Source organism: Ictalurus punctatus, chromosome 12 (assembly GCF_001660625.3).
Source record: "Ictalurus punctatus breed USDA103 chromosome 12, Coco_2.0, whole genome shotgun sequence".
Classification (NCBI taxonomy): domain Eukaryota; kingdom Metazoa; phylum Chordata; class Actinopteri; order Siluriformes; family Ictaluridae; genus Ictalurus; species Ictalurus punctatus.
In genome coordinates this window covers 9,031,974-9,048,122 of record NC_030427.2, presented here as the reverse complement: position 1 = coordinate 9,048,122, position 16,149 = coordinate 9,031,974, and the positions used below count along the sequence as shown (strand labels likewise).

Sequence of the window (16,149 nt, the reverse complement as noted above, 5' to 3'; positions counted from 1 at the left end):
TTTTTTTTGTCCCACTCGTAGTCAATAAAACCTGTTAGGATTGGCTGTTCAGTCCAACAAAAAACGCAATCTACCACTGAAATACTATTACCGACTGTGAGCGTGAAGGACTATCCAATCATCGCGCCTAATACTGGAGTCGACAGAATACAGGTGGGAAGCGTATTGCGTTGAAAGCTCCTTCATAAGCGAATGTATTACGGGTGCGCTCTTTAGTAATCTAGCGGAAATATCTAGTATATAGCTATTTATCTCTTTATTTTCTTTTATTTATGTATTGTTGTTTTGGTATTATTATTATTATTATTATTAGTTTGTTTATTTTATTTTTATTGTATTATATTTTCTTTTTTTATTTATTTTTATTATTATTAATTTTTTCCCCCTACCAATCTACTGCCCACACTCCAGTTCAATAGGTGGCGGTAATGCACCTTTAGTGGTTTGCCAACCGTTATTAAAAACAAAAAGAAGAAGAAGACTTACTGGTGCGCTGTTCTGGTCCAGAAGGCCAAATAGCGTCAAGGTAAGAAACACGATTTAATTTCGCAGTATCGGTGGATTACAGCTGGCTCATAGCTGGCTTATGGTTGTCTGTAATATCATACAAAGAAACTACAGGCGTGCTTTTGCGAGGGCGAAGTGTGTAAAAGGCGAGACGTTCTGTCTGCCCTTGGTTTGACCAGCGGGTTAGCTTCTTAGCGCTAGCTATGCTAAACCTGCAAAACGTCAACACAGAGGGACACGACTGGAAGTGGGTTTAAACGACTGGAAATGGTTTTTAGACCAGTGTTGAGGTTTAAAATGCATTTCTCTTCAGCGATTTACGTTTTAGCTCGATAAAGGTGCGCACTTGGCGTCGCAAGAGTTTTGACATCAGCGTTGTTTCATGCAGCCCGTGTCATAACATAACACATGATGTTTGTGCTCTCTCTTATGTTTCTCTTGTACTTGTCTAGAGGGGAATTTCTCAAACATTTTGCAGTCAGCGATTTAAGCATAAAAACTGCACTGGTTTCTGAACAGAATCCAGCTCTCAGAATATCAGGTTCATTATTTAAATCTGTGCAATAATCTTTTCTCTTCTCTTCTAGAAATTTCCTCCAAGTTTATAGACCGAATTGTTTTGTTGAGTTCATGAGGTATTAAATCAAACTTATTCTATTCAAGTGACCAGGCAACCCAGCTTAGAATTACAGGAACTTAATAATAATAATAATAATAATAATAATAATTCTTATTATTATGTTGGATTTCCACAACTGACAAAAAAAAAGAAACACTGACCTCACTTTGAAGGAGCTAGCTTCAGAAGCTAGATCATATTCACCTTCGGAAGCTTTATTTTAATACAATTATAAAATAAAATAAACATTTTTACTCTTACAGTTCACTGTTATTATTTGTTTCTGTTACTATGTTAATGAGGGAACTTCTAAGAAACTTTAATACCTTGTTTGGTTTAATTACTTTCATCGCAAGGGGACACAAACCTTTGGACCGGACTTGCTGTAGATACAAAAGACGCATGTTATATCAGGGATGTAAAATACAAAGATTTATTTATTTATTTATTTAAAATTTACGGAGAGGAGGCACATTTATTCTTTCTGCCAGAAAGGTTTACACCGCATCTGGTTGAGACTAGAGGTGTACGTTGGAACTGTGATCCTATGGAGAGCAACAACAACCAAACAAACAAACAAACAAGTGTCATGTGTGCAGGAGGTTTTTACTTTCCTGCAGGCGTGAGAGTGATATGATGTAAAAGCTTCAGATATGAAGGTTTTAGGACAAGCGAAGACCACTGCTGCGTCCCAATTCTGCACTAAAAGTATGTGCTCTTTTTGTAAAGAAAAAGTGCATGCTTTTGAGTGTTTAGGAAAAGAGTATGCGAGTACTAGGACATACAGTTGCAATCAAAATGATTCAACCCTCATTGCAAATCAGATTTATTGGCAAAATGTACAGACTTTCAGCTGTTTGCAATGAATAAGTCAAACAAAAGCAATTGAAATAGTTCAACACAATGAATGCTTCAAGTGGTTTCCCCAAATTCAACTGAAAATGCAACTTATAATGACTTCTCCAGTCTCAAAATTATTCAACCCATTCATGGCAATCATCTTTAGTACTTAATAGAGCACCCTTTTGCTGTTATGACCTGCTGAAAACGAAAAGCTTAGCCAGACACCAGCTTCCTGCAGCGTTCCTGAGGAATCTTATCCCGTTCCTCATGAGCAACGGCCTCCAGGTCAGTAATATTCTTGGGTTTGCGTGCTGCAACCGCCGCCTTCAAATCCCACCAGAGATTTTCTATGGGGTTCAAGTCAGGTGACTGTGATGGGGCTGTAGAATCTTCTGCACCCAAGCCTTGGTGGAATTTGAGGTATGCTTGGGATCATTGTCCTGTTGGAAGGTCCAATGACACCCAAGCTTCATCTTCCTCACAGACGGCATGACGTTTTCTCCTAGGATTTCCTGATACTTCAATGAATCCATCTCGCCTTCCACACGCGGCAGGTTTCCAGTGCATCATTTTGAGACTGGAGAAGTCATTATAAGTTTCCTTTTCAGTTGAATTTGGGGAAACCACTTGAAGCATTCGTTGTGTTGAACTATTTCAAATTCTTTTGTTTGATTTGTTCGTTGCAAGCAGCTGAAAGTCTGTACATTTTGACAATAAACCTGACTTGCAATGAGGGTTGAATAATTTTGATCGCAACTGGTAAGCTGCATTCATGCCATGTCGCGTCGCAATTGCCGTAATTACGAGATTCCGACTCGTAAAAAGCATTCATGTCCTCGTAGAGCTCAGTTACAACTTGTAAACTAGGAATTTTCTGAGAGCTCCGACTTGTACCACGTCACCTCCGCGACGTCATGTGGAAACGCTCAAACTGGTGGCGGCTTCGGCGGTAAAATGTAGTTATCTCGTAATATTTTGTATAATTGACTATTATTAATGTTTCAGCAATGCAAGATTAATGTGAAAATAAACGAAAGACATACAATACAGTTTCATGTAGCTAGCACAGTATTGGATAATCATTTAATGTATAATTCGGAGTCCGAGGATGCGAACAGCTCCGAGTATACCGTCCAGGTTGTCGTCTAGTAATAACGGTAACGTTTCCACATGGCGTGAACGCAGCCATACCAACACACCAAGTAACGGAAGAGAACCTAGTCGCCTAGTTACGTACACTCACAGTAAACAAACTCCTCGCTGTGTTTCAGCTTCTCTTCATTCATTATATCATTTATACCATTTAATTCATCATCCCCTTGATTTATTTTTCATTTCACCTCTCTAAAATGCGTCCCCGACATTACACTCCTCCGCCGTGTATGCGGGTTGAATTCGGTGTAGCAAACCATCACAAAACTCGTCCTCCTTCACGCAAGGAGTTGTGGGCGATGTTAGCTGAAAGTGTCCCTGAAGTGACGCTTCAAAAATCTATTGGAAATAGTCGACCATCGGGGGTACCTTTGGGACACTCATTTCAACATACTTCTTAGGACTTGGGAACCACTCATTCTTATCTCGGGTGCTATTTAGGATGGATCGTAGGCGAATTGGGAAGCAGCGCACGCGCATTCATTCATTCACTCTTAGTAACTGCTTGGTCAGGGTCTCGGTGGATTACATTAGACTGCAAGTTTACATTTTGGGAAATAGAACCAACGATATTTACTTGAGCATGTCACAGGCAGGTACAAACAAATACAACTACATGGAGAAGATTAAAAAAAAAAAAAAACAGTCCTGCGTACATCTGTAGTCGAGACTAGTTATGACTTCGAGTGATGTAGCTGAGGTTGAGGAACTGTCAGAGCCACAATTCACACATCATACTGACAGTGCTGACGGTGGTGCATAACTGACGGTGGTTATCCACAGCGCCGTCACAGACACGACTAATCCATAATGAAATTCGTTTAATTCGATTATTTTACTTATTCATTATTATCGATTAGTTGTAGCAGTCTTAGTTACATTCCTAATGTGTACTAGTATACATGCTGATGATTTTTAAAATTTTTTCTTTATTTCTCGACAGCGTCATGTTGCGTTTGCCAGCAGTTGGTCGGGCCCTGGCTGGGGCAGCCCACTGTAAAGGGAACCTCACCACCTCTAGCAATGGTAAAACTACACGCATCTGACAACATGCACAAAATATGTTTAGACATACAAATAGCCGATAAGCTAAAAGGCTGAAAAACAAAATGAATGTTTCTATGTGTGAGCTTAAAGCTTTGCATCACATCTTAGTTTCTATATCCTATGCAATTTCTTTGCTTCCTTTGCCAATCCTTTTCCTTTCCGTATTCTCTTCAAAGCTGACTCAGAATTTGACCCAGAACAGAAGCGCTTTATTGTCGTGAGATGAATTATGTCGTGCTTTTGTTGATCACAGTAAGGACCTCAGTCCGGGCCTCGAGTAACCTGGTCGAGGTGTTCGTAGATGGCAAGCCTGTGATGGTGGAACCCGGGACGACTGTACTTCAGGTGAGAAGCATCACTGACCTGTAGCGTTCACTGATGGGCGCTAGTTGGCCATTTCACGTGTAAACATTTAATAGGTGACCTGAAACGTATTAAAGCGCTCGTTGTTTTCACTCAGGCCTGTGAGAAAGTTGGAGTGCAGATTCCTCGTTTCTGCTACCACGAGCGTCTGTCTGTGGCAGGAAACTGCCGTATGTGTTTGGTGGAGATCGAACGAGCACCAAAGGTATCATTTTCTTAGAGTAACCTCAGAACTCTAACAGATGCAGTTTGTGTGTGTGTGATTTTTATATATATATATATATATATATATATATATATATATATATATATATATATATATATATATATATATATATATATATATATATATATAAGCACATCAACTACAGAACAACATCGTCCACCGTCTTGTTTGTTTTGAGTCGAATGGGTCACATGACCTGAAAATGCGTCACTGTTTTTTTTTTTTTTTCTTTTTTTTTTTTTTATAAATATCTCAGTTTTCTCAGGTCCACGCTACAACGTGAGAACAGCGTTTTCAAACGCATCCGCTTAGGAGAGCGTTTTCGAAAAGCCCAGTGCTTGGCGTGCACGGAAGGCCAAAACGTAGAGAAAAAGATGCGCTTTCAAATTTATGCGGATTAATGAATACAGGCTCAGTTTTTACCCGTGTTTAAACGGGAATAGGTCAGATTTAACTGATGTTAGATTTGATTAAAGCTTTATTTATGAGCATAGATGAGCCAAACATTCCATCCTGAACAAAAATAATAAGTATTTCATATGAACAAGACTCCAAAAGAATTGAATCATACACCTGAAAACAGCCCACCAAAGCCAATAGAATTGTCTCGCGTTTTAGGGACGACGTGAAATCATGCCTGTACAACAACCTCAAAAACACGAGCTTCTTATACGCAGATCTGCTTATTACACAACTGCACGACGTAGAGGCTGATAAAGATCCACATATGAGCATTTTGATTCATATCTTCTATCTAATGTCGTTGTCATTACCTACATTTATTAGGTTATTTAGTAGTGATTTATTAAGATTTATTTGATATACTCCACTAATTCTACGTAATGATCATATCGACTCGTATTATTTAACTATAAACATTTTTCAGGCTGTTAAAACGGTGCAATCAAGTTTACACACACTCTGACCACATGTGAGTTTGAACAAACTGATGATGATGAAACAGGTGGAATATGCGCTTGGTCGTGCTTCTTATTAGATTATCATTATTACAAAAATATTATAATGTTATCAGAGTAGCTCTTGTTCTAAGCGCCAGGTGAAGTATGATCGTTGTAAAGATTACTTTCTTTAAAACATCTCTGTTCTTTACTTCTAGCCGGTTGCCGCATGTGCGATGCCCGTCATGAAAGGCTGGAACATACTGACGAACTCTGAAAAGACGCGAAAGGCCAGGTATTCTTTCACCTGTAGCTTTACAGCCACGTTTGTTATTTCTTGCTGAATTATTCGACTGATTTTAATTATTTCGTTTTGTTAGAGAGGGAGTCATGGAGTTCCTTCTTGCGAATCACCCTCTTGACTGTCCTATCTGTGATCAAGGAGGAGAGTGTGACTTGCAGGTGGGAAGACTTTAATGGTCACCCCTCTCTCTCTTTAATTTTTATTTATTTATTTATTTATTTTGTCGTGGTAGTGAATCTTTCCCCTAATGGTTGAAAACTGGCCTTCCGTTGTAGGATCAGTCAATGATGTTTGGCTCGGACCGAAGTCGATTCACAGAGGGGAAGAGAGCAGTGGAAGACAAAAACATTGGCCCTCTTATCAAAACAATCATGACGCGTTGTATTCAGTGCACTCGCTGTGTCCGGTGAGTGACCAGAGTTCCAGTGTCGTACACCTTTACTTATTTCATTCTGTTTTGTACAAGTGAAACTTTAAGGCATATAGATGTACTGAATTTATGTTCCTGAGATTGATTTGATCAAACCCAAAGAGTCTCATTTATCAACCATTTAGTGAATGAATGAATGAATGAATGCCTTTTTATTGTCACTATACATATGTACAATGAAATTAAGAGCCACTCCTTTTTGTTCCCTGCAAACATGTACATTCGATAAACAAGAAGAATAAACAGATAATACACAGATAAATAAACAAGATAAATAAACAAGATATGCAAGATAGATATGCAAGATAGATATTGGGGTGGATGGCGGAGGTACTATGAAATGCACAGTTTTGAGACACTATATACATATGCTGTGAACTCAGTACATGTGTTTGTTTATCATGGTAATAGCTTTCGGGAAGAAACTATTCTTAAATCTACTAGTCCTTGTTTTGATGCACCTGTAACGTCTCCCTGAGGGCAACAGATTGAACAGATCAAAGCCAGGGTGAGAACTGTCCTTAATGATGGTTTTTCCTCTGCTGAGGCAACGGGAAGTGTAAATATCCATCAGGGAGGGGAGAGGGCAGCCAATGATCTTCTGTGCTGCTCTTACTACCCTCTGAAGCCTCTCCCTGTCTGCTGCGGTGCAGTTACCGTACCACACCGTGATACAGTATGTCAGCAGGCTCTCGACGGACGAGCGGTAGAAGATCAGCAGCAGATTGGAGTCCAGATTGTACTTGTAGTAAGATTGGGTGTAAATGTTTTCATAAGCCCAATCACGCAGGAGTTTTTACCAAAACTTTTTTGATTTTTTGCTAATTGATTTTTTAAATTATTTTTAAAAAAATTTATTTTCCTTCATACTCTTGTATTTTGATAAATTGGCATTACCTAGTGTGTTGATGGCACAGCTGATTTTCGTTTAGTGACACCCGCAAAGCTGGTCACAGTGGATAGCTTCCAAAGTAAAAATCTTTTTAGCCCATCAGGTCACATGTTAAGGGTATGTGAGAAAAATAAACATTGAGGACAGAGTTTTGATGGGAAAAAATTAGCAAATGTGAGGAGACATTCACCGGTAACTCTAAGTATGACTGCATTCACTGAAGTCGCATCAGCAGGTCCTTCTCTCGAGTTTCTGAATTAGATTTTTTTTTTTTAATTTACTCATAATGATTAATCTATATAGTAGGATAGGTAGTTAACTGATCTAAGCTAGGACTGGTAAGAATGTTATGATTATAGTGTGCAAGTAGCTGCTTTTTAGTACTATGGATTAGGTTTACAAAGAAAACGTATTTCCATTGCCGGATACCCGAGTAATCACGAAAATATTGTTTGTCGCAGCTTCGCCAGTGAGATCGCCGGTGTGGAGGATCTGGGAACCACGGGACGTGGAAACAGCATGCAGATTGGCACTTATGTAGAGAAAATGTTCATGTCGGAGCTGTCCGGGAACGTGATCGACATATGTCCTGTTGGAGCGCTGACCTCAAAACCCTATGCTTTCACATCCCGACCCTGGGAGACAAGGTAGTTTAGAAAGACCAGATTAGAAACGGAAGGCAGATAAGAATGTTTAGTAAGCCTCCTATAAAGAGGCTGGCGATTTATTGTGTGTATTATTTCTGTTAACAGGAAGACCGAATCTATTGATGTGCTTGATGCGGTGTGTTCTAATATCGTGGTGAGCACGAGAGGTGGAGAGGTAATGAGGGTCCTGCCTCGCCTTAATGAAGACATCAACGAGGAGTGGATCTCGGACAAAACCAGGTCAACTTTCCGACAGACTCGAAAATACGAAATTCCTCGATTCTTCTATTTAATTCTGTAAACTTTTATGAGGAGCATACACCTAAATGTAACACTTGCTTGTAATTTAGTTCCCACTTTTTTCCTCTTTTTTTTAATGTTTATTTTTAAAACACTGTTCATTCTTTCAGGTTTGCCTATGATGGACTGAAGAGGCAGCGCCTGACCCAACCCATGATCAAGGATGCCAGCGGTCAGCTGGTGCCCACTTCCTGGGAGGATGTTCTTACACGTGTAGCTGGCGTGGTAATTATCGTATATAGCTTTGTGCTAAATATTTGCATGCAGCGTAGGTGATTGTTTATTTAAACCATGTATATGTATATACCCTTGTTTTGTTTTGTATTTTTCGTTACATTTTGTATGCATGTGAATGGATTTGCAGCTCCAGGGAGTCCAGGGCTCTGAGATTGCAGCTATTGCTGGTGGGTTGGTAGATGCAGAGTCTCTGGTAGCCTTGAAAGACCTGCTGAACAAACTGGACAGTGAAATCCTCTGCACTGAGGAGATCTTCCCAGTGGCTGGTGCTGGGTGAGTTCCTTTAGTTAATCTCAAGGGATAAACTCCTGTTATCCAACTCTGGTAGGACGCATGTTATTATTTATGAGCCCTTTAGGTAATATGTGAATGAATTACACTCTGAACTCTGTCCCTCACCCAGAACCGACCTGCGCTCTAATTACCTGCTGAACACCTGTATAGCTGGCATCGAAGAGTGCGATCTGCTGCTTCTGATTGGAACAAACCCACGCTATGAGGCTAGCCTCTTCAACGCACGAATCCGGAAGAGGTGCCTGTCTGTCAGCATGGCACTATTTGCTATAATTCATTTGAATGTATTTGAGTCTTTTCATTCTTGGTTCAGCGCAGGCATGGGTTTAATGCAAACTACCAAGCCATTTTTACCTCATAACCTTTTTAATTTTATTTTTATAACAACTCCTTGGTGTGCCAAGAATTCTGGAGCTGGTCTAATGTGTAACATTTTAAAGTAATGTTTTTCTCTCTTCCTAGTTGGCTCCATAATGAGTTGCAAGTCTCTTTGGTGGGTCATCCAGTGGATCTTAGCTACTCTTACAATCACCTGGGTGATTCCACTCAGGTGCTGCAGGAGATCGCTGCCGGAACACACCCATACTGCCAGGTAACTCCACCTTTCTTCTTACTGCCATTGCAAATAGTATATCTGTTTCAGTGAACATCTAGTTGATCAGGGTTTCTATCACTTTTTTTTATTTATTTATTCTAGCTTAACATATTACCTGAATTCTACCATCAATGCTGGTGCTATACCCCTTTTTCACTGCTAAGGTGCTGACTCTGGTTCCAGCAATTGGTTAATATAAGAAATGGCCAGATCTCAGGGTTTGATAGTGCACAGTGTGGAAATAACAACCATGAATGCATTCACAAGTACTACCTGTAGCTTTTTAAAGCACATCCTTCATACTACATGAGTCTATACATGCACAAGCATATCAAAAATTATGCATAAGAAAAAAAAATGTGCAAAAATTATTCATAAGATGGTAGATGCAAGATTTACTTGCTTTCAGCTATTTAATGCAAGTGCCTCTGCTTTGCAAAAAAAGTTCAGCATTAGTAGAACAAGTCCTACTTATTTTGGTGCAAATGCATGGGAAAGGTGGTTTCTTTCTCGGACCATGTTTGCTATTTAAAAAAAAAAAAAAGATAACCGTGGCGCTCATTCATTCATTTATTCATTTATTCAGCTTCACTGGACAGTAGAGGTTTGGACGATTTGGATCGATGCATCAATTTAAAAGGCAAAGATTGAAATTAAGTGAAAGTAAACATTCACTGATTCTCAAGAGCCAAGGGGGGTGGAAAAGTTTGAACATGATGATTGGTGTAAATTATTACTTTGTCTTCTGGGAAACATGTAAATATCTTATGTAGCTTCTGAAGGGCAGTACTAACTCGGAGGGGAAAACAAGATATTCCAATAATAACAGTTTACACTGATCACCCTGTTCAAAAGTTTACATCCCCCTAGGTCTTATTGTATCGTGTCGCTGCCTTGAGCATCAGTGAATGTTTGCACCTTATGTAATAGTTGTGTACGAGTCCCTCAGTTGTCCTCAGTGTGAAAAGATGCATCTCAACATCATATAGTCACTGTTGGAAAGGAGTCAAATATGCAGAATATGCTGGAAAAGTAAAGAATGTGCAGGACCTGGAGGATTTTTCTGAAGAACAGTGGGCAGTTTAACTGCTCAGGACAAACAAGGGACTCGTGAACAACTATCACAAAAGCATAAAAACAGTCGTTGATCGTCCAGGTAACAACACAGTATTAAGAATCGAGAGTATGTAAACTTTTGAACTGGTCATTTGTGTAAATTCAGTTATTGTGTCTTGTGGACTATTTGTAAACATTTATGTGAAATAGCTTATTCAAGGCAGCACTAAATAAACAACAAAATATAATTTTTTATGTTCCCTTGTTGTTGTTGTTGTTATTATTATTATTATTATTGTTATTATTTTTAAATTATTAACATTTTGCAGATTCTGCAAAATATGTAAACTTATTGCCTCAACTGTATCAGGATTAGGCAACACTTTGGTGTTGAAAAAGGACTAACGATAAGATTCATCCATGATGGCACTTAATCCTGATAACACTGTCTCCTGGTGTTAGGTGCTGGCCCAGGCCAAGCGGCCAGTAGTGGTGGTTGGAAGCTCTTGCCTCCAGAGGGCAGATGGTGCTGCCATCTTGAGTGCTGTATCTACAATTGCTCAGAATGCCCGTGTCAGCAGTGGGGTTGATGAGGGATGGAAGATCCTCAATGTGCTGCACAGGTTTGTCCAGTTTCATGTCTGTCTAGCTTTTTGTAAAGTAACTGCCTTGTGTGCGACAACCTCTGTGCCAAGTGCATGTTCAGACATTGGTGATCGATTAGATAGATTGTGCCTAGTCAGTGTATTAGCGAGACGACTGCTCATTAATATCATAAATCATCAATTATAATCGTAGACCAGTTTAGTTTTCCTAAAATAGATTTTTTTTTTTTTATTGTTAAGCCAACTGTTCAATCAAAGGTAATCTGAATAGAAAATTAACCAAGTGTCTAGAAATGAACTGTTTTTCAAACTTGGACATTAATATCTGTAGGCTGATTTAATGCAGAGGTGTGTGTGTGTGTGTGTGTCTCTGTAGAGTGGCCAGTCAGGTGGCAGCACTGGATCTGGGTTATAAGCCTGGTGTAGAGGCAATCAGAAAGAACCCCCCCAAAGTGCTGTTCCTGCTGGGAGCTGATGCCGGCTGCATTACTAAAGCAGATCTGCCCAAAGGCACCTTCATTATCTATCAAGGTGAATCTTTCTAGTCTTTCACATGTTACCTCACCAGGGCAGAGTTGTCCAAAAAGACTCACCATTACAGTGAGGGGAAACAAGTATTTATTTTATTTTATTTTTTTTTGCTTTTGTTACTTCATATACCTCCAGTCCATATATTCACACAGGTCTTTTGACTTTGTACTTATAAGTATGAACTAAAATTGATATATTCATAAGCATAAACACAGTTATGTTTAAAAAAACCAAAATTGATAGTATTGATATTTATATTTTATACGTTTTATGTATGTAAAGGTTACATAAAATAGATCACGTTCCTGATGTAAATTCTGCAAAAAAAAATTTATCAGGCAAATTGCACTTACTGTCATTATTAAGACTTAAACATCCCTGCCAATACAATTCGACAGAGTTTAATAATATGCAGGTGGAAAGTTCATTGAACCACACTAATATTGGACATTTGTGGAGTCTGAATTATTTTTTTTTCCTCCATTAATTTCAGTTGCAGTCTTTTTAAATAAATACAATATTCATGCTTAGGAATACTTTATTCTTTTTGTTCCTAATTACAAGTACAAAGTCAAAAACCACTGTAAATTTGAAGAGGATATAGTATAGAGGATAATTAACTGACTAAATTATACAGTTCTTGTGTACTTTACATTCACTGCATTCCCAAGGCAATGAGCGTCACACAGCCAACACCTCTCTCTCTCCTGATGCAGGTCACCATGGTGATGTAGGAGCCACCATGGCAGACATCATCCTGCCTGGTGCAGCATACACCGAGAAGAATGGCACATACGTAAACACAGAGGGGCGTGCCCAGCAAACCAGGGTGGCGGTTACCCCACCTGGTTTAGCTCGCGATGACTGGAAGATCCTTCGAGCGATCTCCGAGGTGTGTGTGCACATGATTTAATATACAGTGTATACTTATTAGTCTGTTTGCAGAGTCTGAACCAGAGAGAAGTAGATACTTTTGGTTTGGTTTAGTTTCACACTGCACATAATGAAACAAACCATAAAGCGCAAAAAAAAAAAAAAAGTTGTCTGAGGGAAACAAAGATTTGTCAAGTGCATGCAGAAATCACAAAAACTACCCAAGGACGGAGAACATGGAACCGGCACTCAATAAATCACAAGATTGAATAAATAACTATTTAAAAATATACTTTATGTATCGCATCTTGCATTTTTCTATTCATCTTTCCAAAATATCCAGAACACATGCAGCTACTGCTCTGCCCTTTGGCTCAGTCTGTCCCTTGTGGCTCAGTTTAGCAGTTCATATCTACAAGAAAATGCTGCAAACAACCCAAAATACACAATATGTTTGAATCAACCCATTTACAGGAAGTGAGCCAGAGTCTAATTGCTTTCTCACTGCAATTGAATCACTATACTTTGCTTAGAACTGGACTAAAGGCACCTCATTCAGAGAGAATTGGACTGGCTTTGGGCCACACTAGAGTGCAAATATTGTATTCTCACCTACACAAGCGAACTGCATCAGGTGGGAAAACACACCGGGTTTCGACTCAAACAGGCTAAAAAGCAGCCTTCGTGACTTTGAGTGGCAGACCTTCCATTCCATATAAATTTAGTTTTATATTGGATTTTTTCCCAATTTGTACGGTCTGTTTTGTGTGCGCTAGCTGGCCGGAGTCACTCTGCCCTACGAGACATTAGACGAGGTGAGGAACAGACTGGCAGAGGTGTCCCCCAACCTGGTGCGTTATGATGATGTAGAGGAAGCAAACTACTTCAAACAGGCTAATGAGCTTGCTAAGGTTGGTGTGTTTTCTTTTATTTTTTCCCCACTTTGGTTTCTCTCCTTCATTGGGTTTGGATGTATGAGCAATCTTTTTTTTTTTTGGGATAGTGTTTGTGAGAAACCTGTAAAATGTGCTCTTCCCTTCAGGGGTGGACCAGTCATAAATCCACTTGCTAGCCCACTGGGCAAGTGAAAACTAATTAAGAAGGCTAAATGATGGGGGAGTAAAAAAAAAATTATAGCGTAACAATGTAAAAGTATGGCGTACAGGTTACATGGTACAGCACAAGTATCGTGTGCTATAGTTACACCACCAAATTGTCACACCACTGTGAACTGCATGTTGCTTAAATAAACATACCAAATTACATTTATTTTGAAAATGTCAAGGGTTCTCGTGTTGCTGAATGAGAGAGGAAAAAATTGCTGGTGTCCACTAGCCTATGGAGCTTACTCGTCCACCAGGCAACTATCAATTTAAAAAAAAAAAAACGCACGCACACAACTAATATCCTAGACTACTGATTTGTCCACCCCTTCCCTTATATTCATCATTGACAGGTATTTAGATGATCTATCTTCTCTGTTCGCAGGCTGTGAATCAGTCCCTGCTTGCAGAGCCTCTTGTTCCTCCTCAGCTTTCAGTGAAAGATTTCTACATGACAGGTAATCAGTAACTCATTTTCTATAGTGTAGTGTAAACTTTATATACAGTATCTCTCAAAAGTGAGTACACCCCTCACATTTTTGTAAATATTTGATTAGATCCTTTCATGTGACAACACTGAAGAAATGACACTTTGCTACAATGTAAAGTAGTGAGTGTACAGCTTGTGTAACAGTGTAAATTTGCCGTCCCCTCAAAATAACTCAACACACAGACATTAATGTCTAAACCGCTGGCAACAAAAGTGAGCACACCCCTAAGTGGAAATGTCCAAATTGGGCCCAATTAGCCATTTTCCCTCCCCGGTGTCATGTGACTTGTTAGTGTTACAAGGTCTCAGGTGTGAATGGGAAGCAGGTGTGTTAAATTTGCTGTCATCGCTTTCACACTCCCTCATACTGGTCACTGGAACAACGTGGCACCTCATGGCAAAGAACTGTCTGTGGATCTGAAAAAAAGAATTGTTGCTCTACATAAAGATGGCCTAGGCTATAAGAAGATTGTCAAGACCCTGACACTGAGCTGCAGCACGGTGACCAAGACCATACAGCAGTTTAACAGGACAGGTTCCACTCAGAACAGGCCTCGCCATGGTCGACCAAAGAAGTTGAGTGGACGTGCTCAGCGTCATATCCAGAGGTTGTGTTTGGGAAATAGACGTATGAGTGCTGCCAGCATTGCTGCAGAGGTTGAAGGGGTGGGGGTTCAGCCTGTCAGTGCTCAGACCATACACCGCACACTGCATCAAACTGGTCTGCATGGCTGTCGTCCCAGAAGGAAGCCTCTTCTAAAAATGATGCACAAGAAAGCCTGCAAACAGTTTGCTGAAGACAAGCAGACTAAGGACATGGATTACTGGAACATGTCCTGTGGTCTGATGAGACCAAGATAAACTTATTTGTTCAGAGGGAGTCAAGTGTGTGTGGTGGCAACCAGGTGAGGAGTCCAAAGACAAGTGTGCCTTGCCTACAGTCAAGCATGGTGGTGGGAGTGTCATGGTCTGGGGCTGCACGAGTGCTGCCGGCACTGGGGAGCTACAGTTCATTGAGGGAACCATGAAATGCCAACATGTACTGTGACATACTGAAGCAGAGCATGATCCCCTCCCTTCTGAGACTGGGCCGCAGGGCAGTATTCCAACATGATAACGACCCCAAACACACCTCCAAGACGACCACTGCCTTGCTAAAGAAGCTGAGGGTGAAGGTGATGGACTGGCCAAGCATGTCTCCTAAACCTAAACCCTATTGAGCATCTGTGGGGCATCCTCAAACGGAAGGTGGAGGAACACAAGGTCTCTAACATCCACCAGCCCCGTGATGTCGTCATGGAGGAGTGGAAGAGGACGCCAGTGGCAACCTGTGAAGCTCTGGTCAACTCCATGCCCAAGAGGGTTAAGGCAGTGCTGGAAAATAATGGTGGCCACATAAAATATTGACACTTTGGACCCAATTTGGACATTTTCACTTAGGGGTGTACTCACTTTTGTTGCCAGCAGTTTAGACATTAATGTCTGTGTGTTGAGTTATTTTGAGGGGACAGCAAATGTACACTGTTACACAAGCTGTACACTCACTACTTTACATTGTAGCAAAGTGTCATTTCTTCAGTGTCGTCACATGAAAAGATATCATCAAATATTTACAACAATGTGAGGGATGTGCTCACTTTTGAGAGATACTGTGTGTGTGTGTGTGTGTGTGTGTGTGTGTGTATTTTATTTATTTTACAAAGATTAAGACTTTGATGGTATGTCTGTGTGTGTGTATAATTCAACAGTTTACTTGAATAGCACTGTGCTTGAACAGTGTAATATCTGACAATATTAAAGTGTGTGTATATATATTTTTTTTCTTTTCTTCATAGACTCCATCAGCAGGGCCTCCCAGACAATGGCAAAGTGTGTAAAGGCTGTGACCGAGGGAGCGGCAGCAGTAGAGGAGCCCGCTATCTGTTAAAACCCGAACGAATTTAACGTCCGACCCTTCTATTTAAACGCTCTACATGTTGTCCACGTTTAGTTCCCACGCTGAGATCGAGGGAGAACTGCTTTGTTATCAAAAGCTCGTAATGAATAAAGTTATATGATGTACACTATCTGCACGGGTATAAGCACATGAATTCCAATCACATCAAAGTTAAGTGTTACACGTATTCAGTTTTGTCT

At 40.1% G+C, this 16,149-nt stretch overlaps 1 protein-coding gene across 1 annotated transcript; it reads left to right on the top strand.

Moving 5' to 3' along the window:
- The first annotated feature begins 405 nt into the window (after positions 1-405).
- ndufs1 (NADH:ubiquinone oxidoreductase core subunit S1) lies at positions 406-16,079 on the top strand. The gene is made up of 19 exons (XM_017481372.2): positions 406-526; positions 4,065-4,147; positions 4,422-4,513; positions 4,629-4,736; positions 5,875-5,951; positions 6,037-6,118; positions 6,236-6,366; positions 7,744-7,929; positions 8,035-8,169; positions 8,340-8,454; positions 8,594-8,739; positions 8,870-8,998; positions 9,223-9,352; positions 10,874-11,034; positions 11,393-11,547; positions 12,264-12,439; positions 13,197-13,331; positions 13,909-13,981; positions 15,849-16,079. The coding sequence occupies exons 2-19, from the start codon at positions 4,069-4,071 to the stop codon at positions 15,938-15,940; spliced, it is 2,202 nt and encodes a 733-aa protein (XP_017336861.1). The 5' UTR covers positions 406-526; positions 4,065-4,068; the 3' UTR covers positions 15,941-16,079.
- The last annotated feature ends 70 nt before the right edge of the window (positions 16,080-16,149 follow it).